This window comes from Heteronotia binoei, chromosome 19 (genome assembly GCF_032191835.1).
Source record: "Heteronotia binoei isolate CCM8104 ecotype False Entrance Well chromosome 19, APGP_CSIRO_Hbin_v1, whole genome shotgun sequence".
Lineage (NCBI taxonomy): Eukaryota > Metazoa > Chordata > Lepidosauria > Squamata > Gekkonidae > Heteronotia > Heteronotia binoei.
Window position 1 is genome coordinate 2878277 of NC_083241.1, and position 26076 is coordinate 2904352.

At 46.6% G+C, this 26076-nt stretch overlaps 1 protein-coding gene across 2 annotated transcripts in view; it reads right to left on the minus strand.

Annotated features, from left to right (window-relative positions):
• Positions 1-26076, minus strand: part of MAP2K5 (mitogen-activated protein kinase kinase 5) — a 267295-nt gene that overhangs the window by 117771 nt on the left and 123448 nt on the right. For both annotated transcript variants that reach the window (XM_060260130.1, XM_060260131.1), the window contains exon 16: positions 19497-19568. In XM_060260130.1, coding sequence (XP_060116113.1) covers positions 19497-19568 — 72 coding nt within the window. The remainder of the gene's footprint in view (positions 1-19496; positions 19569-26076) is intronic.

A 26076-nucleotide genomic window follows, 5' to 3' on the forward strand; every position in this document is an offset into this window, starting at 1 on the left:
ACCACAGCACAAGGATCTTCACCGTGGGACTGAAGGCATGCCACGGCAGCCATTTTGTGCCTGGCTCCACCTTCTTCAGCAGCCATTTTGTGACTGTGCCCACCACGCTACGCCAGAATTCCAAAGACGCCCACAGGTTCAAAAAGTTTGAGACCCCTGATTTGCCTGCCTGTCTCTTTTAAGTAATTGCTTTATTCATTTCTTCAGGATAAAGGCGGCCCGCTGAACGGTTAGAAGAGGGTGGGGCGGAAAGGAGAAGATACATCGAGGTCTCAGTTTGAGCAAACTTTACCTAAACTTACACTTTATTGCAGCTTAGTTCACAATCTTCCCTTAATATAGGGGTTACCTCCCAGAGCAGCAGGCGGATAAATCATCCTGGAATATTACTCTGGCTAAGTTCCGCTGCGATTGGAGCATATGCGCTTCCAAGCCACTGAAGCAAAGGCCCATAAAATACACTAATTACTAGAAGTTATGGTCACTGGGTGATTGATAGCCCTCTGCCAGGCAACTTCCTCCCTCCCAGCTTTTCTGATGGGCCTCGCCTGCCACGGAGGCCATCATTAATTCATGACCCGGGCCTGAGGCGCTGGAGCCTTCGTGGCCCTCCCCCCCCCGCCACCAGGAAAGCCGGACACCAGCTTGTGTTGCCGCAATGCAGCCCATGACAACCCCCCCCCCCAATCATACTGGGGGGGGGACAATTAAAATGCTCATACATGCGCTATGGTTTGGAAAAATTTAGTTGGCCCAGAATTGCAGCAGCATCCTGAGTCAGTTTCTGGCTCAACATTAGGAAGAACTTTCTGGCGGTTAGAACCGTTCCTCAGTGGAACAGGCTTCCTCCTCAGGAGGTGGTGGGCTCTCCTTCCTTGGAGGTTTTTCAACAGAGGCTAGACGGCCGTCTGACAGCAACGTGGATCCTGTGAATTTAGGGGGAGGTGTTTGTGAGCTTTCTGCATTGTGCAGGGGGTTGGACTAGATGACCCTGGAGGTCCCTTCCAACTCTATGATTCAGTGGGAACAGAGTACCCTGGAAAGTGACACGGGATTCAATTGAACAAAAGTCTGAGTTCAGCCAGGCACCTTTAAGACCAACAAAGTTTTATTCTAAGTATGAGCTTTTGTGGGCGTGCATGCTTCCTCAGATATACTGAAATGGAAGTTAAACAGTTCATATATACATATAAGCAGAGGCTGAACAGCAAATTAGCATCCACCATAACGAAGATGTTTTAACAAGAATAACAAGCTTATTTGTTCAGAATTAATTCCAGGGGGGGAAGCAGTGAAGCAAATAAATCTGTCAAAACTGAAGACAGATGTGTAAATAGATGCACACAGAAGTTGCCTTGACTATCTGCCCCATGTGGAGTTCTGATATGATATGAGTCGCATACCCTCGTTACCACATGTCCAATTTATGGGAGGATTCTGAATTTGTTCTATACATTCTGATTTCCCTTTTCCTTGTCGCCATCTTTTAAATGTTTAATCGTTTAACTGTTTTATGTTTTTAATGCTTATATATCAATTGGTTTTTAATGTTATGAAAGCTTGACATCACCTGCCCTGAGAACATTTTGGGAAGGGCGGGATAGTATTATTATTATTGGAATCCTTCTTAATTGTGGAGTGCTGAGAGCAATTAATGGAGACCCTGTTGTTATGCTCCATCCATCCCCTTCTTAAGCATGCAGGTAATGCGCAGCATCCTTTTCTTTGAGGTGGAGGGATCTGTAGGGCAGTGTTCTGTCTCCACTGTTACCAGACCAGAGAAATGCACTCCAATATACCATTCTAAACGACATTACATTCTAATATTCAAAGCATTACACAATCTCTGTTCTAGTCTGCTATTCCAAATAAGAAATGCACTAAAATAAAGACGATGTATAGCTCTTCTGGGTTAGAACACAGACGTAAGGACTGAATGGGTTTAGCATATGTAGTGGGATAAGAAACCAATATCCTTGTTAAGTCCGGGAGGGCAGTGTTCTGAGTGTTGTGGTAATTTATAATTCAGCAATTCCTGGATTTAGGGTTCTTCCAAGAATTATTAAAGGGAACTGGTTTTCATCAACTCAGTACCATGTGACCTAACCCCTACAGGGCTCAGAGACACGTCAGCCTCTTCCACCATCTTTAAAACCATCCAGGAGCACCCCCTCGTTCATTACCTGTATGCCAAGTCTGGCCAAACACACCTGGAGGAGCATTCTCTTCAACGGCCCCCACAAGCACAAGAATTCTCTCCTGCCTAAGATCTAGCAAAGCTCAAGCATCTCCCACAGAAGGCTGGAGCACTTTTCAGGGTTAAAGCTAAGCACAAATTAAAGAGCATTACACTTATTTTATTTTTCACTCTTTCACAAAATTTACAACTGGCCTTTCTGCCCTTGTGGGGGCCACCACAACAGCTAACTCACACACACACACACACAGTTGTGTTATACAGACCAATATCTAGGTGTCCCCATCTCCAGCAGAGTCACGTGCATGAGTGTTTTGAGTAAGAGATATGCCCTTCAATAATTCAAAGCAACAAAAAAAGAGAAAGAAATCAAGGGTCCCCCCCCCCCTTCCCTTTGCCAGCTGTCATCTCAGCAAGCCACACTGGCCAAGAACTGACTCCCATTGTTGGCAGCCTGCATCGAAAGGCAGAGTTCGTTTTCCAGAGCTTTTTTTTGTAGCAGGAACTCCTTTGCATATGAGGCCACGCCCCCCTGATGTAGCCAATCCTCCAAGAGCTTCTGGGGCTCTTCTTACAGGGCCTACTGTAAGCTTGGAGGATTGGCTACATCAGGGGTGTGTGGCCTCATATGCAAAGGAGTTCCTGCTACAAAAAAAAGTCCTGCCTTTTTAGTAACGTACATGCTAATTTTGAGCCAGATTCAGAGTTTTGCAGAGACTAAGCTCCTTCTCTCTCTGAGGGTATTATTTGATTCTAGTTTGCAAGAGCATGTAGGGTTGCCAGCCTCCAGCCGCGCCTGGAGATCTCCTGGAATTGCTACAGATCTCCAGACAACAGAGGTCAAGGGGCTTTGAAGGGTGGGCCCTATGGCATTATTTCCCATCAAGGCTCCAGCCTTCCCCTTCACAGGCTCCACCCCCAAATCACCTAACCCTCGGCTGGCTGCCCTTCCCATCAGGTGTCCTTGCTAGGATGAGTGGCTGGGCGGAGTTTCCATCAGACAATGGGGTGATAAGGAGGATTGCTGCCGCAAATGGGAGAGAGAAGCAGTGGGTACGGAAGGGTGGGCCAAGGGCCAAAGACTCTGAGGCCTGTTGGAGGGGCAACTGGTGGGCCACCTCTGGAGACATGAGACATCTAGAGCAGGGGTGGCCAAACTGTGGCTCAGGAGCCACATGTAACTCTTTCACATATATTGCGTGGCTCTCCAAGCTCCCACTGGCCAACTTGGGAAGGGCATTTGTTTCTTTAAATCACTTCTGCAAGCCAAGCTAGATGGCAGATTGGAGAATGCATTTAAAGTTGAAGTTGCTTTCTTTCCACATCTTCCTTCCTTCCTTCCTCTCTTTCTTTCCCTCCCTTCCTTCCTGTCTTATGGCCTTGTGGCTCTCAAACATCTGACATTTATTCTATGTGGCTCTTACATTAAGCAAGTTTAGCCACCCCTGATCTTTTATTAGTATCTGTCAGAAGAAAGAAAGATCCCGCCTATACTGAAGTTGAACAGCACCATAAAATGTTTTTCAATTGTATTTTATTGTTTTTAAATTGTAATTGTAGATGTTTTTGAACTGACTATTAGCTGCCCTGAGTCCGCTTGTGGAGAGGGCGGGATAAAAGTCTAAAGTAATAAATACATTATATTATATTATATTATATTATATTATATTATATTATATTATATTATATTATATTATATTATATGAGCGTGTTCACAATTATGGAACACCATTTTAGTCTGCATCCTGCTATCACTGAGTAATCTGCAGCTACCAGAAATTGTAACCCTTCACACAGGAGGGTCTTTAGATACTCAGCTATGAAAGGGTGATCTTTATTAGGCTAAGGAAGGTTGGAAATATGGAATGGGGGGGGGGGGGGGGAGGCGGGAAACAGTTAAAGCAATTTAAAACAAATCATACCGCAACTAGTGGAATGTACCCAAACCCATCTAATGTGTTCAATTAACAACTACTTGAAATCTTCAAAGAAAGAACGAGAAAATAATGCCATTTTAAACAGGATGAGTTAATAGTGACCTCGTATCTTGCAGCAGCAGGCACAGACTTACGGTTAAGTGACATGCAGCTTGAACGTCTGGGACTGAACTGAAAGGCACTATGGGCCATGACTTCTCGAGAGCCAGTTTAGGGTAGTGGTTAAGTGTGCGGACTCTTATCTGGGAGAACCGGGTTTGATTCCCCACTCCTCCATTTGCACCTCCTGGAATGGCCTTGGGTCAGCCAGAGCTCTCTTATCTGGGAGAACCGGGTTTGATTCCCCACTCCTCCACTTACAACTGCTGGAATGGCCTTGGGTCAGCCAGAGCTCTCTTATCTGGGAGAACCGGGTTTGATTCCCCACTCCTCCACTTGCAGCTGCTGGAATGGAATTGGGTCAGCCAGAGCTCTCTTATCTGGGAGAACTGGGTTTGATTCCCCACTCCTCCACTTGCAGCTGCTGGAATGGCCTTGGGTCAGTCAGAGCTCTCTTATCTGGGAGAACCGGGTTTGATTCCCCACTCCTCCACTTGCAGCTGCTGGAATGGCCTTGGGTCAGCCAGAGCTCTCTTATCTGGGAGATCCGGGTTTGATTCCCCCCTCCTCCATTTGCATCTGCTGGAATGGCCTTGGGTCAGCCAGAGCTCTCGCAGGAGTTGTCCTTGAAAGGGCAGCTGCTGTGACAGCCCTCTCAGCCCCAGCCACCTCACAGGGTGTCTGTTGTGGGGCGAGAAGATAAAGGAGACCGTAAGCCACTCTGAGTCTCTGATTCAGAGAGAAGGGCGGGGTATAGAACTGCAATTCTTCTTCTCTTCTATGGATTTACTTACTTACTTCATTCATTCATATATGCATGCACACAAACATACACACATATGCACAGCCCTCCTTTCCTAAAAAGGACACAATGGGGCTTAACAGGAAGGAAGAAGAAGAAGATGATATTGGATTTATATCCCGCCCTCCACTCCAAAGAGTCTCAGAGCAGCTCACAATCTCCTTTACCTTCCTCCCCCACAACAGACACCCTGTGAGGTGGGTGGGATTGGAGAGGGCTCTCACAACAGCTGCCCTTTCAAGGACAACTTCTGCCAGAGCTATGGCTGACCCAAGGCCATGCTAGCAGGTGCAAGTGGAAGAGTGGGGAATCAAACCCGGCTCTCCCAGATAAGAGTCCGCACACTTAACCACTACACCAAACTAGCTGGAAGGAAGGAAGGAGAAGAGAAGAGAAGAGGAGAGGAGAGGAGAGGAGAGGAGAGGAGAGGAGAGGAGGGGAGGGGAGGGGAGGGGAGGAAGGAAGAAGGGAAGGGAGGAAGGATGGAGAGGAGGGAGGAAGAGGTGGGAAGAAAACAACTTTAAATGTATTCTCCAAGCCGCTGCTGGGCTTGACTTGGAAAAGTGATTTAAAGAGACAAATACCTTCTCCAATTCAGCTGAAGGGGCGGTAGAGAGCCACACAGTATGTGTGAAAGAGCCACGTGTGGCTCCCGATCCGCAGTTTGCCCACCCCTGCTCTAACCGTTACTCCACCTCTGTGCAGGAAAGGTCGATTTGCCTGGTAGTGGCTAGTTAAGAGGCCCTGGGAATGCCGAACAGGTTCTGAGATTCCCCCTGCTCTGGTGCCAGAATCTACTGAGGGTCACAAAACACCAGGGGCATACTGGGGAATCCCAGGTGGGAGCAACAGCTACAACGAACTTGTATAGCGCTTTTCAGGATCCAAGCTGCTTTCCGGCTTAAGCCTCAGCTTCTTCTCCAGCTGGTGGGAAGAATGAAATTTCCTAGAGAAATGCAAAACCCTGGCAACCAGAGAGGGGTGTCAGCCCTGGAAGAAGCTCGAGCGAAACATCCTGCCCGGTCGGTCGTTGCAGGGAGCTCTTGGGAGGCTTTTCAATGCAACACTCGCAACGCTCGCCCCGACTCAATATTACAGGACTCATAAGGGGATCCCCAGGAGGTGCCTTCGCTCTCTCTTGCTGCTGGACAATTTGTCTTCTTTAACACTCCCAGGAGCAAAAGGAAACCTCCCCTGCCCCCCCCCCCATCACCATGATGTGTTCCCCCCCCCCAGCAAGAAAAGGGCGTTTGCATCGGCCCAAACGTTTGCCTAGTGCCCAGAGCTTCATTTCCAAAAGGCAGGGCTCCAGGTCCCAAACCTCCTTGGAAGTCACAGCTTTGGATCCAGAAGCCCCTTTCTCACAAATGGCTGGAAGGGGGGGGGGGTGTGTGAAAGACGCAGCTGGAGGACACACATAGCAGCAAACCACTGGCCCATGTAGCTCAGCGCCACCTGCTCCACGAAGGCAGCGGCTCTTCCAGGCCTCAGGCACGAGTCCTTTCCCTGGAGGCATTCTGGGTCACAGGGCTGCCAACCTCCAGGTGAAGCCTGGGGATCTCCCGGAATTACAACTGAGCTCCAGGCAACAGAGGAAATGGCCGCTATGAAGGGTGCCCTAATCACACCCTGCTGAGGTCCCTCCCCTTCACAAACCCCACCCTTTTCAGTCTCCACCCCCAAACCTCCAGGAATTTCCCGCTCCGCATTTGACAGCTCTCCTGGGTGTCAAGTTCCCTTGCCACGCTAATGCTTTATTCCGGCTGCTGTTTTCTGAAACACCTGCTACGCTACTGGAAAACGGAAGTATGTGGGCCTTCTGCCAGTGCCTCCTAAGGTCAGGACTATCTGTTAAGAGTGTTTTGCTAACAAACTTCATAGGGTGAGAATGTCTGCGTACTGTTCTGAACTTATCTTACACCAGAAAATTAGGTGTGCATGTAACGGCTAACTGCTTCTACCTATCTGTCTGTCCGTCCGTCCATCTATCTAAAAAGGTAGCCCCCTGTGCAAGCACCACTCTGGGGTGACGTTGCTTTCACACTTTACCAAACAAAGGCAGACTTTTTACGGGGTGGTTTGCCATTGCCTTCCCCAGTCATCTACGCTTTCCCCCCAGCAAGCTCATTTTACCGACCTCGGAAGGATGGAAGGCTGAGTTAACCTGGAGCCAGCTACCTGAACCAGCTTCCGCTGGGATCGAACTCAGGTCATGAGCAGAGGGCTCCAACTACAGTACTGCAGCTTTAACACTCTGCGCCACAGGGCTCTTTATAGCAGTTACCTAAGGATATATATATATATATATCCTTAATTTCATCACTGGCTCTGCCAGTGGTACTATCCTGTCATACACTAAACAATAATCCTGTTGAAATGGAGAGTTGTTATTATTGAAGAAAGCCGTAGACCTGACACTGGGACATTCCACATGCATAGCCTGTGCCCCCCCCCCCCCCATGGGGTTCCTTATAAGAACATAAGAGAAGCCATGTTGGATCAGGCCAACGGCCCATCAAGTCCAACACTCTGTGTCACATAAGAGAAGCCATGTTGGTTCGGGCCAGTGGCCCATCCAATCCAACACTCTGTGTCACATAAGGACATAAGAGAAGCCATGTTGGATCAGGCCAACTGCCCATCAAGTCCAACACTCTGTGTCACATAAGGACATAAGAGAAGCCATGTTGGATCAGGCCAACGGCCCATCAAGTCCAACACTCTGTGTCACATAAGGACATAAGAGAAGCCATGTTGGATCAGGCCAACGGCCCATCAAGTCCAACACTCTGTGTCACACAGTGGCAAAAAAATTTATATACACACATACACTGTGGCTAATAGCCACTGATGGACCTGTGCTCCATATTTTTATCTAAACCCCTCTGGAAGGTGGCTATACTTGTGGCCGCCACCACCTCCTGCGGCAGTGAATTCCACATGTTAATCACCCTTTGGGTGAAGAAGTACTTCCTTTTATCCGTTTTAACCTTTCTGCTCAGCAATTTCATCGAATGCCCACGAGTTCTTGTATTGTGAGAAAGGGAGAAAAGTACTTCTTTCTCTACTTTCTCCATCCCATGCATTATCTTGTAAACCTCTATCATGTCACCCCGCAGTCGACGTTTCTCCAAGCTAAAGAGTCCCAAGCGTTTCAACCTTTCTTCATAGGGAAAGTGCTCCAGCCCTTTAATCATTCTAGTTGCCCTTCTCTGGACTTTCTCCAATGCTATAATATCCTTTTTGAGGTGCGGCGACCAGAACTGCACACAGTACTCCAAATGAGACCGCACCATCGATTTATACAGGGGCATTATGATACTGGCTGATTTGTTTTCAATTCCCTTCCTAATAATTCCCAGCATGGTGTTGGCCTTTTTTATTGCAGACGCACACTGTCTTGACATTTTCAGTGAGTTATCTACCACGACCCCAAGATCTCTCTCTTGGTCAGTCTCTGCCAGTTCACACCCCATCAACTTGTATTTGTAGCTGGGATTCTTGGCCCCAATGTGCATTACTTTGCACTTGGCCACATTGAACCGCATCTGCCACGTTGACGCCCACTCACCCAGCCTCAACAGATCCCTTTGGAGTTCCTCACAATCCTCTCTGGTTCTCACCACCCTGAACAATTTAGTGTCATCCGCAAACTTGGCCACTTCACTGCTCACTCCCAACTCTAAATTCTCACAACAACCTACTCCTCTTAAGGTACCAAAGTAGTTTGCCAACAAATATATGCAGCTTCTTCCCTCATTTCAGCCTTTTTCTGGATTATCTGGGAGGAAATTCCCTTTCCACGCTGGGCTTATTTGTTGTTTTAATCTTCAGAAAGGATTGGAAAGGGCTGAAGAAGTGTTGGCTTACAATTCTGCTGTCCAAGAACCAAGGCCACTGTCTTTGTCTTCTCGACATCTTATTACAGGGATCGGCATCCTTTCTGAGCCCATGGACACCTTTGGAAGTCTGACACAGAGGGGTTGGAACAACTACAAAATGGCTGCCATGGGAGGCGGAGACCCAGACACACACAGAGGAAGCCCAAATGTGGGGGAGAAGGAAGGTGATTACAACATACATCGGGAAAGAAGAGTGAAAGAGGGAGTAAAACCCACACTGCGTGGCCACTACAATATGCACAGCCACGGCTTTTTCTTCTTTTTGTAGCAGGAACTCCTTTGCATATTAAGCCACACCCTTCTTATGTAACCAGTCCTCCAAGATCTTACAGCGCTCCTACCCTGCCACAAACGTCGCTAGTTGTTAAGGTGGATTTTATCACCAATTCTTGGCCACATTTTAGATTTATCTTGACACACAAATTGCTTTTTGTGCTAATAAACAATACTGCCAATGATGTTACTGAAACGGTGGCAAAGTTCCTCCAGGAAGCTCTACTTATACACAGTACTGTTTTATAATGATTAATTCATAACTTTTAAAGAATGGAACTGAAAGATGGAATATGTTTTTTTTTATACATGCACATGCTTTATTTCTGCATTTTCTTTTACCCTACTCTTTTCTATACTAACAATTTTACAATGCCACTAAATGAAATTGCTATGTATGTTAAGGGGCTACTGGCCTCTTAACTCTTTTCTTCTGCTATAGACATCTCGATCTAAATATATAACAGGGGTGGCCATTCTGTGATTCAGGAGCCACATGTGGCTCTTTCACACATACTGTGTGGCTCTCAAGGCCCTCACCACCCCATTGGCCAGCTTGGAGAAGGCATTTCTCTCTTTAAACCACTTCTCCAAGCCAAGCCAGCAGGTGGCTTGGAGAACACAAAGTTAAAGTTGCTTTCTTTCCACCTCTCTTTCCCTCCTCCCATCTGTTTTTCTCCCTCCCTTCCTGTCTTGCAGCTCTCAAACATCTGACGTTTATTCTGTTTGGCTCTTACATTAAGCAAGTTTGGCCACCCCCAGGGCTTTTTTTGTAGCAGGACCTCCTTTGCATATTAGGCCACACACACACCCCGATGCAGCCAATCCTCCTGGAGCTTACAGGGCTCTTATTCCAGGACCTACTGTAAGCTCCAGGAGGATTGGCTACATCAGGGGTGGGTGGCCTACTATGCAAAGGAGTTCCTGTTGCAAAAAAAAAAAGCCCTGGCCAGCCCCGATATATAACACCCACTTACTATTGTCACTGAATATCCTACCACAAAATTGCCAGGCATGCAACAGAGTTCTTAAAAAAAAGAAAGAAGAAGTTCTCATGACTGAGCAATGTCTTATGGGTGAGGGATTCTGCAGTTCCAAATGTTGGGAACAAACAGCACTGTGGTCCACTGGGGTGTTTCTGCATGTTCTTGGCTGGACAGGAGAGACCTTGGGGGTCTGATCCACTGCTCAATATATTTCCAGCAACATGAATGAATGATGGCAGCACCAGGGACCTGTACGTCGTTCAGTTCTTTACGGGCTGAGTTTCTTTGGCTCCTTGGTTTCTCTTGGGCTGACAGGACAACTTATACAAAGGATGATGCCTCCTTATCATCCTTCGTAGGAGCCAGCAATGACACTCCATCACCATATATTTGCCCACAAAAAGTTATTTGTCCAATGAAATATTAAACAGGCTGGAATTCCAAAAATGACAAAGGAATTCCATTTGTCAACGGCACTCCTGTTACGATGAAGCAACCCATCACGGCTTTGTATTTCATCTATTAGCACAAGCGTTTTGACGAGACTAAAAACTTTTACTGACTGTTCTGAGACCGTTAGATTTGCAGCTTTCTTTCAGACAATTTTTTGACAGTTAAGTTTTGCAAAAATAACGGAACACTGCCCACAAAACACCATCAAACGTTTTAAAAATGAATGCACCCATAACGAATTTGAACGAAATTCCCATAATTTGCCTTGTAGCTCCAGCCATTTAACTCTATTGCATCTGTGCAAAGTTACAAGCCCACCAAATTCAAGCTTGTATCCCTACCTCGACTTTTCCAATACCCAGGTGGGAAATCTTATTTAAACTTTGCAGCATTAAATATCAAAAACATACAATCTGCAACAGTGATTCTCGTTCAAGGGAGGATTCAGTAAATTCTTTAACAGACCTGCAAGTAACCACCCAGTTCCTGAATCTGTCGCAAAAGACTTGCAGAGTTCCCCAGATTTTGAATCCAGCAAGGCCATTGATAAGCACCTTAATTAGGGACAGAGGTGATTTACTGCAGAGGTCCTCAACCCCCGAAATGTGGACCAGTACCCGTCCCTGACCTGTCAGCCACCGGGCCAAGAGTTGTATAATTATTTCATTATATATTACAATGCAGTAAGAAGAAGACGAGGACAATGGATTTATATCCTGCCCTCCACTCCGAATCTCAGAGCCTCTCCTTTTCCTGATCCTTCCCCACAACAGACACCCTGAGAGGTGTGTGGGTCTGATTCAGCATAAGGCAGCTTCATGCGTTCATATATGTTCATAATTGTTTTGGTACAGGGGGTAAAATCCCCTCTGCATCTCTCCCGCGTTTGAAAGACTTCACATTCACTGTTATTAAAGGAAACGTTTGCAGGGCAGCTGAGGAAAGATAGTGATAGTAAAGTTCCTAAGTAAGCAAAGCTCCCACTTGGCAGCCTTCCAAGGCCAGAGACGGTGAGGACATAAGAACATAAGAAAAGCCATGTTGGATCAGGCCAGTGGCCCATCCAGTCCAACACTCTGTGTCACATAAGAATATAAGAGAAGCCATGTTGGATCAGGCCAGTGGCCCATCCAGTCCAACACTCTGTGTCACATAAGAATATAAGAGAAGCCATGTTGGATCAGGCCAGTGGCCCATCCAGTCCAACACTCTGTGTCACGTAAGAATATAAGAGAAGCCATGTTGGATCAGGCCAATGGCCCATCCAGTCCAACACTCTGTGTCACATAAGAATATAGCCATGTTGGATCAGGCCAATGGCCCATCCAGTCCAACACTCTGTGTCACATAAGAACATAAGAGAAGGCATGTTGGATAAGACCAGTGGCCCATCCAGTCCAACACTCTGTGTCACATAAGAACATAAGAGAAGCCATGTTGGATCAGGCCAATGGCCCATCCAGTCCAACACTCTGTGTCACATAAGAATATAAGAGAAGCCATGTTGGATTAGGCCAATGGCCCATCCAGTCCAACACTCTGTGGCACACAGTGGCCAAAATACCCAAGTGCCACCAGGAGGTCCACCAGTGGGGCCAGGACACCAGAAGTCCTCCCACTGTGCCCCCCCAAAGACTAAGAATACAGAGCAAATGGAGGAGTGGGGAATCAAACTCAGTTCTCCCAGATAAGAGTCTGCGCACTTAACCACCACACCAAACCAATAGAAATAAAGTGTACAATTGTATCATCCGGAAACCATTGCGCCGCCCCCCCTCCGCCCCAGACTGTGGAAAAATTGTCTTCCACAAAACCAGTCCCTGGTGCCAAAAAGGTTGGTGACCACTGATTTACTGGACAGCCAAGTAAGGAAGCAAGTTCAGTCCTCCGAGCCAGGCCTCAGATTCAGCAGGAGCTCACAGGAGCACAGCTCCAGAACCTTTCTGAGGGTTCCCCCTTATCCTCCCCACCTCCCTTGTCCATTGAAAAGTAGGTGCAGCTGCACAACAATCCCTGGATTAGGAGAGTGGGCAGCCAGCCAGCCACCAGGGGCTTTGCCATGCCCCAGCAGCCCTCATTAACCCCTAGAGAAGCCCGCACCACCCTTTCTCCACTTCTTATGTGATTTCGGTTGCCGGGTGGCTTGATGGTCTTTTGATGGGGCGGGGCAGCCCAGGATAGCCCCAGGCAAGTGAGGCCTGCTTGGGCTGGCTGGATCTCTAGCCAGCCCAAGCAGGCCTTGCTCGCCCGGGGTTCTCCTTTCTTGCACTGAGTTGCTTTTGGCTTGGGGGGGGCATATGCTAATGAGCTCCGCCACCTATTTTTCTACAAAATGACCCCTGCCTGGAGCCAAATAAACACTTCAGACAGACGTCACCAAAACACTGTGGAACAAGTTTTACGAACCCAGGAAACAACCTCTGAATAAGCTTCAGTGTGAAAATGCTGATTCGGGGTTTAACTGCTGGGACGGCAAGAGCTACCTGTTCAATTTAAGTTTGCTCCATCAGCCAGAAAGCGCTTAAAGAAAACTGCAGTCCCCTCTGAAAACACACTATTTGCCTTGAAGCCATCTTAGGAGAAGATGCATGGAATTTGCTTATTTTAAGAACAGCAAAACCAGATAAAAGGTCCTTCAGAAACACCCAGGCGTACCCCAACATTCCAAGCTCACAGGAAAGAGAACTGAAACCAGCTGCAAATTTTGAAAGTTAAGCTGAAAGCCTGGAGAAACAAAACTGGCAAGGCGGGAGGAAGGCGGGTCAATCCCTGACATCAGATATTAGGAGAATCAGGTAGGGGGTGACAAAGAAGAAGAAGAAATTGGATTTATATCCCACCCTCCACACTGCATCTCAGAATCTCAGAGCAGTTCACAATCTCCTTTTCCTTCCCCCCACCACTATAGACACCCTGTGAGGTGGGTGGGGCTGAGAGAGCTCTGATAGAAACTGCGCTTTCAAGGACAACCTTGCAGGTACAAGTGGAGGAGTGGGAATCAAACCCGGTTCTCCCAGATAAGACTCCGCACACTTAAACACTACACCAAACTGGCTCTCCTCCAGAAAGACTTCCGCCTGAAACTCTGCAGATCCTCAGACAGTCAGAACAGACGCGACTGACTCTGACAGACATCTACCAAGAGCATTGTGGGGGAGGTATTATCCCAAGATAATTTTTTTGAAAAAAATAAAGCCTTAACTACTTAAAGGAAGTTCTGACCATAGAGTTCCCAGAGATTCCTAGAGACACCCTTGTCACTTCCAGGTAGCTCTAGGGATTGCCAAGAACTCTATGGTCAAAACTTTGCATAACTAGACATGGCCTTATTTTTTTTTTTTTAAAATTTCTCCCCAGGACCATCTCCCCACCACCATTTAGCCCCAATTTCGGCCCGTCAATCAGGTAAGCAAGGCCCACAATTACCTGGAGGCCTCCCACCATAAGCAGGCAAATGGGAACCTTACGGAAAGGTTCTGATTCAGTGGAAGGCACTGCATGCATCGCAGGATCAAAAGGACCCAACTTCCGCATGGGACCTATATTTATATGTTCAGTCCTTTAAACTGCAAATGCAGTGCTATGAATATCGGAGCCTAGTAGGCACAGCAGCTTGCAGTAGGAACAGCAGTTGCCCCAGTTCTTCAAAAAGATGACCAGGCCTAGTCTTGGGAAGAGGGTAGAATGGTCCAACACAGGACCCTAGCGAAGTGTGGCTGATGAAACTACAGCACAAGCACAGTCCGACGCCATCCAGAGCTGCATTCCCAGAATCCTCCGTTGCTTATTTTCATCACTGGGGTGTCTGAGTTTGCATAACTTCATCTCATCCCCTTTATATCTTGCTGCCAGTTAGCATGACTTTGCTGTTGTTTCAAAGGAGAATGTGTCCGAAGAACATAAGAGAACATAAGAGAAGCCATGTTGGATCAGGTCAATGGCCCATCCAGTCCAACACTCTGTGTCACATAAGAACATAAGAGAAGCCCTGTTGGATCAGGCCAGTGGCCCATCCAGTCCAACACTCTGTGTCACATAAGAACATAAGAGAAGCCATGTTGGATCAGGCCAGTGGCCCATCCAGTCCAACACTCTGTGTCACATAAGAACATAAGAGAAGCCATGTTGGATCAGGCCAATGGCCCCTCCAGTCCAACACTCTGTGTCACATAAGAACATAAGAGAAGCCATGTTGGATCAGGCCAGTGGCCCCTCCAGTCCAACACTCTGTGTCACATAAGAACATAAGAGAAGCCATGTTGGATCAGGTCAATGGCCCATCCAGTCCAACACTCTGTGTCACACAGTGGCAAACCCCGCCCCCCAAGTGCCATCAGGAGGTCCACAAGTGGGGCCAGGACACTAGAACCCCTCCCACTGTTCACCCCCAAGCAACAAGAATACAGAGCATCACTGCCCCAGACATAAGAACATAAGAGAAGCCATGTTGGATCAGGCCAATGGCCCATCCAGTCCAAGACTCTGAGTCACACAGTGGCCAAGAAAGGCCAGGTGCCATCAGGAGGTCCACCACTGGGGCCAGGACACTAGAAGCCCTCCCACTGTGCGCCCCAAGCACCAAAAAGGAGTATCTTTAGCTTCGCAGCATCTTTGCTTTTCTTGTGCAGCTAAACAAGCAACCAGGCAAGCTCAGGACACAAAGTCTGAACCAAGAGGGGCGGAATGTTGAAATCCCGGCATAAACTCTGGCTGCCCTCTTGGAATTCTGCCCGACCTGGCGACAACAAGGCGGTGCGATTTTAATGGCAACGACCTTGCGTGGCTTCCCCGAACATCACCTTTACCTTTCTTGAGACATTTTCCCTTCACTTCCCTAATTTAACACATCACTCAAACCACTTCAATAAAACAGCGATCATGTTGAAGAGAGGTCTCCAAGGAGCAGATGACACACCAATTAACAAAGCGCACACAGACAAATTGTTCCATGCATCTGACTCAGGAGACGGGAGCAGGCGAGGGGAAGGGTGTGGGCAAGGAGAAAGAAGGGTGCAATGCTCATGTTGAAGGATGGCATCGCTCCAGGACCAGTGCTGCTGGAAACCTTCTGGTGCTGGGTTTTAATGTCTCCTTCATAGTAGAAACTTAAGTCTGGGGACAGAATGCAGTACTAAGAAACAGGAAACCAAATGCCCCTCTCTTTTATCTTCACAACAACCTTGTAACCAGTCTGGTGTCGTGGTTAATCAAACTCCTTGCACATTTCTGCCCTCCCTCTAATAAATTTTCAGGGTCTAACCCAATTGATTTCAGTTTATCAATTACTTTATGAGACCATTGGGGATATGGAGTTGATGTCAAAAAATCAGGGATAAGCCCCAACGGGTTGAGATGAGTCTTAATCCAATAGTTACACCTCTGAATCCAGACGTTCAATGTAACTGTAGTAAATCCAATATCATCATCATCTTCTTCTTCTTCTGTAGGCTAGGCTGAGTCAAAGATGGTCCAAGAATCCTGATTAAAGCTGAGCTCTGCAAACCAGACCACACACGCAGGGGGAGGAAGTTGCCTAGCTAAAAGAAACACATGAACTCCCTCAACCTCTGGGGAAAATACATGTTCTCAGTTATTTAACCCAGACCTGCAAGCAGAAGAGCAATTAACAAACTACATTTATTGCCTCATGAGAGCCAGTTTGGTATAGTGGTTAAGTGCGTGGACTCTTATCTGGGAGAACCGGGTTTGATTCCCCACTCCTCCACTTGCACCTGCCGGAATGGCATTGGGTTAGCCATAGCTCTGGCAGAGGTTGTCCTTGGAAGGGCAGCTGCTGGGAGAGCCCCACCCACCTCACAGGGTGTCTGTTGTGGGGGGAGAAGATATAGGAGATTGTAAGTCTGAGTCTCTAATTCAGGGAGAACGGCGGGGTATAAATCTGCAATTCTTCTTCTTCTCACCATCATTCTCCCATTCTGACATGTTCCCGTTTTATTGGTTTCCCACGCAAATGCTATCCAGACCAAATGTTCTTTCCATTTGTTAATTTCACTATTTTCCATTGGAATTCTAACTCGGTAGCACTCTGCATTCTTAACCACTGCCCACCAGCTATATGTAGCTCTACCAATATCATAATCCCCCATTCCATTGTCCGATGGAGTCTGCATGCATACGAAAGCTTACGTTCAGAATAAAACTCTGTTGGTCTTAAAGGTGCTCCTGGACCTAGGCCATTAGTCCACCTGACTTGAATGGTCAAGGTATGAAAATTCTGAGCATCAAGCCAGAAACACTCTAGGATACGACATCTCTGAGTGGCCCTTGACGCTATCGACCCTACGGAGCTGTCCGGGGTACTGAGAGAGGGGACGGTTCGTTACAGTGTTCTATCTTATCTGAGGAGGCCTTAGAAGGTGGTGCTGGAGGATTCCTGCTTTGCCCCATGGCCCTTGACCTGTGGGGTTCCCACGGGCTCATCCCCCATGCCGTTTAAGATCTACATCTAAGAGAGTCAGTTTGGTGTAGTGGTTGTGTATGGACTCCTATCAGGGAGAACCGGGTTTGATTCCCCCCCTCCTCCACTTGCACCTGCTGGAATGGCCGTGGGTCAGCCACAGCTCTGGCAGAGTTGTCCTTGAAAGGGCAGCTGCTGTGAGAGCTGTCTCAGCCCCACCCACCTCACAGGGAGAAGACATAGGAGACTGTAAGCTGCTCTGAGTCTCTGATTCAGGGAGAAGGGCGGGATATAAATCTACAATTCTTCTTCTTCTTCTTCTACATGAAGCCATGGGGAGAGGTCATCAGGAAATTTAGCAGACCAGGTATTTCAGACCTCTCCTGTCTTGGGACAGGGTTATACTTCCCTTGGAGAGCCAGGTTTGCAGTTTCGGGGGCTACTTGACATAGCAGTCACTTTTGAAAGCCTGGTGGCTGTGGTCATCCGATATGTTTTTGCCCAGCTTCAGCTGATGCATCTGGGGCATCCATTCCCAGGTCAGTCAGATTTAGCCACAGTGACCCATGCCTTAGTTACATCTAGACTGGACTACTGCGATGCACTCTACTTGGGGCTACCCTTGAAGAGTGTTTGGAGGATGCAGCTAGTGCAGAATGCTGTTGCTAGTCTGCTGGTCGGGGCCAGTTATTGGGAGAATGCATCTCCAACACTGCAGCAAAGACACAGGCTACCAACCTGCTCCCAAACCCAATTCAAGGTGTTGGTTTTGACCTTTAAATCCTTATACGGCTTGAGACTAGGGTATCTGTCTTCTCGCAGTTGTTCCAGCCTGGGAATGAAGACCACAGAGAGAGGCCCTCCTCACTCTCCCATCGAAGATGCGTATTTGGTGGGTACACGAGGGTGGACCTTTTCAGTGGTAGCCCCATGGTTATGGAACAACCTCCCCAGGGAGCTGCGTCTGACTCCTCACTGTCGATCTTCAGGAGGCAGCTGAAGACAGTTTTATTTTAATTTATTTGACCAATGCAATCCCAAATTGTTTTTAAAAAATGGTTTTAAGTAATCTATATTATATTTTTGTCTATACTGTTAAGCTGCCTTGAGATCCATAAGGAAGACAGTTGATAAATATTTAAAGAAATAAAATAAAAACAAGAAATTCCCAGCTGCAACAGCAAGTCTAACACAGACAGTCCAAATGTTAAGGAAGCTGGGCTTATAATGGGTTTTGACAAAATCCGAGCCATGCAATCCACCTAAACCTCTAACTCCCAGAATGCCTCATTTCAATCCCATATGAAACAAGCCCAACCTAACAGCTAGGACAGCGGTGGCTCCAGGATCTCTTTCACACATATGGTGCAGCTCTCAAAGCCCCCCCCCCCACTCCATCGACCAGCTTGGAGAATGAATGTAAAGTTAAAGTTGCTTTCTTTCCACCTCTCCCTCCCTCCTCCATCTATTTGCCTTCCTGTCTTCTCTGACGTTCATGTCTTGTGGCTTTCAAACATCAGCCATTTATTCTACGTGGCTCTTACGTTAAGCAAGTTTGGCCACCCCTGAGCTAGGAGCCCAGGCTGCGCTTGTGAATCAATGGAATTCCAGACTGCCTCTCCTCCTTTCTCACAGGACTCAAGGCAGATTTGCATGGTGTAAATCAATGCGATCCAACAGCATGAGATATCCAACAAACGATGTAACGGAACCAGGACCAAAGGGGAGGAAATGAAAAAACAACAACATAAAAGATGTGATACGAGATGAACAGTGAAAAAGGAAAGAATGGAATTGCAAAAGTTGGAAGTCATGCAGGAAAAAGTGAAAGTCATGCAGGAAAAAGTGAAAGTCATGCAGGAAGGGAAAGTAGCGCAGTAAAGAGTGGAACAAAGTGCCCTCCATTCCATTGTAAAGCAGTCTTAATTCCCTTGATTAAAATGCCCTGGGGGGGGGAGGGGTTCCACATTGCCCCAGCCATATACATGAATGGATCTCTCTGCTCTGACATCTGAACTTCTGGAAATACCAACTGTATTTCCTGCTCCTCAAAAAACTTGGACAAGGAGAGGGAGGTGACCAATCTCCAGGCGGGGTCTTGAGATCTCCTGGAATAACGAATCATCTCTAGATGAGAGAGCAAGAGAATGGCAGCTTTGGAGGGTGCGCCCGATGGCATTGTGCCCACCCAAGGTCCCTCCCCTCCCAAAGCCCTCCCAGGCTCCACACCCAAACCTTCAGGCATTTCCCAACCCGGAGTTTGCAGCCTGGATAGGGATGGGGCCTCCACAGCTCAGGCTTCAAAATGCTCCCCCCACCCGGGACGCCGTTTCCACCTCCATGTGTGGGGGCCAGGTCTACAGGAAATGTTGAAGAATGCACAGGCTGGTGCTTGGTATCGGTCCCAGAAAGTCATCCAACGCACCTACCTCCATGAAGGAAATCCCTAGACTCCAAACGTCAGAATGAATGCCATACTGCTCTCCTGAAATTCGTTCCGGCTGTTCAAAAGAGAAAGGGAGAGAAGGAGGCAGGTGAACCAATGACGTAAATCAGGCCAGAGAAATATAGCAGAGATCTCCGGGGCTCGCAGATGCTCCAGACACAGGACATGAGCATGTATATAGACAGATTAAGAGCCCCGTGGCGCAGAGTGGTAAAGCTGCAGTACTGCAGTCTGAGCTCTCTGCTCGAGTCACGACCTGAGTTCGATCCCGGCAGAAGTGGGGTTCAGGTCGCTGGCTCGAGGTTGACTCAGCCTTCTATCCTTCTGAGGTCGGTAAAATGAGTGCCCAGGTTGCTGGCGGAAAGTGTAGATGACTGGGGAAGGCAATGACAAACCACCCTGTAGAAAGTCTGCCATGAAAACGTCATCACGAGCCAGAAACGATTGGTGCTTGCACACGGGACAACCTTTATCTTTATAGACAGATTGCAACTTTCATCAGGAAAGGCTGTTGGTAAGCACTGTGGCCTGCCCCCCCCCCCCCCGGTATATAAATTCTTCAGTGCTTATATTTTTTTTTTAAAGCCCGACTGACTGACTGGTGTAGAAAGCCAGTTTGGTGTAGTGGTTAAATAAGCGGACTCTTATCTGGGAGAACCGGGTTTGCTTTCCCACTCCTCCACTTGCAGTTGCTGGAATGGCCTTTGGTCAGCCATAGCTCTCGCAGAGCTGTCCTTGAAAGGGCAGCTTCTGTCAGAGCTCTCTCAGCCCCACCCACCTCACAGGGTGTTTGTTATGGGGGAGGAAGGGAAAGGTGATTGTGAGCTGCTCTGAGACTCTGAGATTCAGAGTGGAGGGTGGGATATAAATCCAATATCTTCTTCTTTTATAAAAATGTGGTGTGGGGGATTTTTTGCTTCTTCCCATTCTGGAAGCTCTGCTTTAAACACAGCAAACGGCCAAGCCTCTTTCCTGCTCACTCCAAGGCTCCAGAACCACAGCAGCAGCAGCTGAGAAATCTGTGCGGCAGAATTAAGGCGGCAAGGACGGGTGCCCTTCGCCAACCTGCTTTGCTTTAAATGTTCCCAAGCTAATGCGCATCGCAACCCGCGAATAAAAGAGGGGGTTTTAGCTCACACCAATTAGCGGCAAGTTTTAATGCGACTTGAGATGGGAAGGAGCACAAAATAGCCGGGTGCCTCTTTGACTCGCGAGCAGTGCTTTAAGTATCGCCAAGGTCAAGTGTGGTGTGAAACGCAAGAATAAAGAGACTCGGCGAGGCTGTCCTTCCTACTGTGCCGCTAATGCACCTGTCTAGTTCAGGCACCTTACAAGACGGCTCTCCCCCTCCCCTCTCTCTGTTCTCTAATAACCCAGAGGCCTTTAAGGGGAAAACAAACGGGCCCAAATTAGTGCCAGTCCAACGTTCCCGAGGAGACTGCCTCTCAGCTACTAATCCCAGGTCAGGAGCTTTTAGCGCCAAGCAAATGTTAAATAAAAAACCCCCCACAGACACAATGGCCTAAACCAGGGGTGTCAAACTCATTTGTTAAGAGGGCCGGATCCGACATAAATTGGACTTTGTGGAGCTGGGCCATGTATTTCATACAATGTACTGCCAGGTGGTGGAGATATAAGCTTTATACAGGATGCAGACAGACACAATTAAAGATTTTTTTAAAACAATTAAAATGTTCTTAAAACATTAGCACTCTTGCAATATTTTGTTTAACAGTCTCTGATAACCGATGACTTTGCTCTGAAGAGCCTCGGCCAATAGAAGGAAGAAAGGCTTGGCTCAGTAGCTCTGCTGTGCGATTGAGAGTCTGGCGAAGCAAGCTCTCCCTCCCCCCCTTCTTCCCCAAGGGAGGAGCCCCAGCCAATGGAGAAAGTAGAGGCTTTGCTCCATAGCTCGGGTGTGATTGAGCAAGCTTGGTAAAGCAAGCTGTGATGCAGAAGGAAGCAAGAGAGAGGGAGAAGGAAGCAGATGACAGCCAGTTGCTTGTGGGCCTGGTAGGACCTCTCCGGGGGCCTGATACGGCCCTCAGGCTGCATGATTGACACCCCCGGCCTCAGCTGGAGCAAGAACTATCCCACGAGCAGGAAAACCACCACCGCCATGCCAAATCTCAGGACAGTGATGATATAACAAAGGAGAATCACAGGGAGATAGCAAACCAGACAAAATACCGTGATAAGATTACGAAAATTATTAACGACAATAACAACAATTCAGTCAAAGATTCTAATAAATATAGTAATATTATCACAATTTTTTCCACCAGTATTACAAGATCAGTAATTCATACAACGCCATATAAAGCCATTCTCAATAACTGAGCACGTAGAATTCTTCAAGAGACATATAATTCTCACGATAAAGTGCTGAGTGCAAAAAATGCTTGTATACTAATTATCAAAAGTCCATTCTTTGAAGACTCCACAGGTCCACCTCCGACGGAGCCCGAAGCTGGCTGACACTGGGTTAGCTTTTTATGGATGCTGTTTCAAATTGCTTTGTCAAAGAGGGGAGATAGAAGTTCTTCCAAAACTCGCACAGTAAAGAATCATTCAAAAGCACATAGAAGTCTTCCAGGACAGAACAGGGAGCATGCTGGGATCTCAGGGAGAAGGGCAGACTGGATGAGACTTGTAGGGAGGCAAAAGCGCACAGCTGTGGTGGGGGCCTCTGCACTTGCTCAACGCCTCACCGCGCAGCCTAGACGATGCCGCGCGTGCGCCAGGCCCCACCATCAACACGCCTCCGTCAGCCGGATGAGCCCTCAGGGGGATGAAGCAAGGAGGCAAGACCCAGTCATGGAGTATACAGTTATCAGCTTTTTAGGGATGCTTCCTCTTATCTTGTCTTGGGGTGTTTTCACAGCCTTAACAAGGGAAGGCAGAAAAAGCACAGAATGTTGCTCCTCAAGATGCTAATTTTCATTTTGTAAACATCTTTGCAAAGAGACGGCTGAGAGAACGGGGACAGCGCCTGCTGAATACTTAGATGCCAGCAATGGATCAGGGTTTCAAGTCAGAATGCAGAATTCAGAGTCCTGCCCCAGGCCCTTTCTCCATGAGTACTCAAAGGAGAATTATGGGGGGAGGGGATGCTACCTAGCAACTGAAATCCATCCACTTCTGACCATTTGTAGATCTCTACCCTGCCCTTCTCTCTGAATCAGAGTCTCAGAACGGCTCACAATCTCCTTTACCTTCTCCCCCCACAACAGACACCCTGTGAGGTGGGGGGGGGGGTGCTGCTGAGAGAGCTCTGACAGAAGTTGCACTTTCAAGGACAACGCCTACGAGAGCCATGGCTGACCCAAGGCCATTCCAGCAGCTGCAAGTGGAGGAGTGGGGAATAAAACCCGGTTCTCCCAGATAAGAGTCTGCGGATTTAACCGCTACACCAAATTGAGTGGAAAGAGGAAGAGAAACATCTGGCACAGTGTCGGGAGACTCACTTGCTTTTGAAATTCCTTTGGAGTTGCCAAGGATCCAGATGCAGGGCATGGAAGCCTCTTGGGCATTTTGGGTGGTTAAAACAATTTTATTTGGTAACATATGGTAACAAATTATATTTCTTGCATCATTAATAACTTCTTTTATCTATCCCATTTATTACTTTCTACCCACCCCTCCCCCCGTTACTTGACCCCCCGCCGGTGTTATTTACTTAAAGTACTAATGTTTAAAGGTACCCTCAACTAATAAAAACAAAAATTAATATTCTTCTTTTTTCTAAGACTTAATCATTATCAAAAATTGTCCAATGTCCTTTTATTTTCCACTCTTTTTCTACATATCTTCTGAACTCTTTCCACTCCATCTTAGAAACTTCTGAATCATAGCCTCTTAAAATTCTTGTTAATTTGTCCATTTCACTCCATGTCATAACTTTTACAATCCAATCCCATTTCTCTGGTATTTTTTCTTGCTTCCACAACTGCGCATACAATGTCCTAGCAGCTGAAAGCAAGTACCAAATTATAGTTCTATCTTCTTTTGGAAATTTTTCCATTTGTAATCCCAACAGAAAAGTCTCTGCAACTTTCTTAAATTCATATCCCAAGATCCTAGAAATTTCTTGCTGAATCATCTGCCAATACTTTTTTGTTCTTTCACAAGTCCACCACATATGGCAGAAAGAACCTTCATGTTTTTTACATTTCCAACATCTGTCTGGCATCTTATTATTCATCTTTGCCAATTTCTTAGGAGCCATACACCATCTATACATCATTTTAAAACAGTTCTCTTTAATACTATGACACATCGAAAGCTTCATAGAGTTCTTCCACAAATATTCCCAAGTTTCCATCTGTATTTCTTTATTTACATTTATTGCCCACTTAATCATTTGAGATTTCACTACTTCATATTCCGTAGACCATTTTAAAAGAAATTAATTTTTTTCGTCTCCAAGCAGAACTTTTCCCATTTCTGTTTGCTCTTTTCTTATTCCTTCAGTTTTAATGTCATTCTCCACCAAGCTCTTTATTTGTTGCATTTGAAACCAATCATATTTATTATTTAGCTCTACAGCAGTTTTCAATTCTATTTTGCCACTTTGTATTTTTATTAGTTGATTACATGACAACCACTTTTCTTCACCCGTCTCAGCTGTTATTTTTATCACTTTGGCTGGCACTACCCATAACGGTTTTCTCTCATCTCCATATTTCTTATATTTCATCCATGTATTTAGCAAGCTGTTTCTTATATAATGGTGAGAGAAAATATAATGGTCTATCTTTTTTCCCCCATAATACATATAAATGTGCCAGCCAAATTTATTTCCATGACCTTCCAACGCTAAGAGTTTTTTCTTTAACAACATTATCCATTCTTTTATCCATACTAAGCAAACTGCTTCATGATATAATTTTAAGTCTGGTAATTGAAATCCACCTCTCTCTTTTGCGTCTGTTAAAATTTTCATTTTAATTCTTGGTTTCTTCCCACACAAACTCTGAAATTTTTCTTTGCCATCTATTAAATTGTTTACTGTCTTTCACAATTGGAATAGTTTGAAACAAATACATTATTCTTGGTAGAATATTCATTTTAATTGTGGCTATTCTACCCAACAGCGACAAATTAAGTTTATTCCACTTTAACATATCTTCATCCATTTTACGCCATAGCTTCTCATAATTATTTTTGAACAAATCAATATTCTTCATTGTTATCTCCACACCCAAATATTTTACCTTGGAGGTAACTTCACAGCCTGTTAGTCTCTGCAATTCTTGTTGCTTATTTATTTGTATATTTTTGCATAGAAGTTTTGATTTTTCTTTATTAATACAAAGTCCCGCCAACTCCCCATATTCTTGTATTTTGGCTAACAACAAAGGTGCGACTTGTATGGGGTTTTCATTTATAAACATTATATCATCTGCAAATGCTCTGTATTTGTAAGTAAATCCTTTTACTTTTAATCCTTCTATTACTTTATCTTCTTGAATTTGCATCAGTAATATTTCAAGAGTCATTATAAACAACAGTGGGGAAAGTGGACAACCTTGTCTTGTACCTTTACTAATTATCATGTCATCTGTAAGTTCAGCATTTATACATAGCCTTGCCCGTTGTTCAGTATATATGCCTCTTGTGCATTTTTTATACATCTCCAAGTTATTCCCAAACTTGGAGGCAGCTGGGCAGCCAGGAGTCACCTGATTCTCCATGAAAGACATCCCTTTGCAAATACCATTGAGCAGGGAACTTCAGGTACAGTGAGACAGAGAGGAAATCGCTCTCAACATTAAGATAAAGAAGATGCTCTGGCCAAGAATTAAAACCAGTACTCCCCCACCCAGTTTGGGAAAGAGCATACATTGTGCTTATCTCAGATGAGTTCCCCCTTGTCAAAGGTAAAGATAAAAGTAGTCCCCTGTGCAAGCACCAGTCGTTTCCGACTCTGGGGTGACGTTGCTTTCACAACGTTCTCACGACAGACTTTTTACGGGGTGGTTTGCCACTGCCTTCCCCAGTCATCTCCACTTTCCCCCCAGCAAGCTGGGGACTCCTTTTACCCACCTCGGAAGGATGGAAGGCTGAGTCAACATCAGCCGGCTACCTGAATCAGCTTCCATCGGGATCGAACTCAGGTCGTGAGCAGAGAGTTCAGACTGCAGTACTGCAGCTTTACCACTCTGCGCCACGGGGCTCCCCCTCCTTGTACAAATAAATAAAACGAAGTTGAGAGACATATGGGGAACTGATTCTATTGGTGGCATCTACTTTATGTTCCGAGCTCTTCCCAGACTGGTCTTTTCTTTGGGTGAATCAATCAGCCTCCATGTAGGCATTTCATTCAGCCCCAGGTCAGCACTCCAGACAATAAAAACATGGCAAGGGATCTACAAAACAGTTACATCTGCCCATCGCACCCCAATGCACCAGATGGAATAGGATGTAGGGTGGCCAATGGTAACTCTCCAGATGTTTTTTGCCTACAACTCCCATCAGCCCCGGCCAGAATGGCCAGTGGCTGGGGCTGATGGGAGTTGTAGGCAAAAAACATCTGGAGAGCTACCGTTGGCCACCCCTGG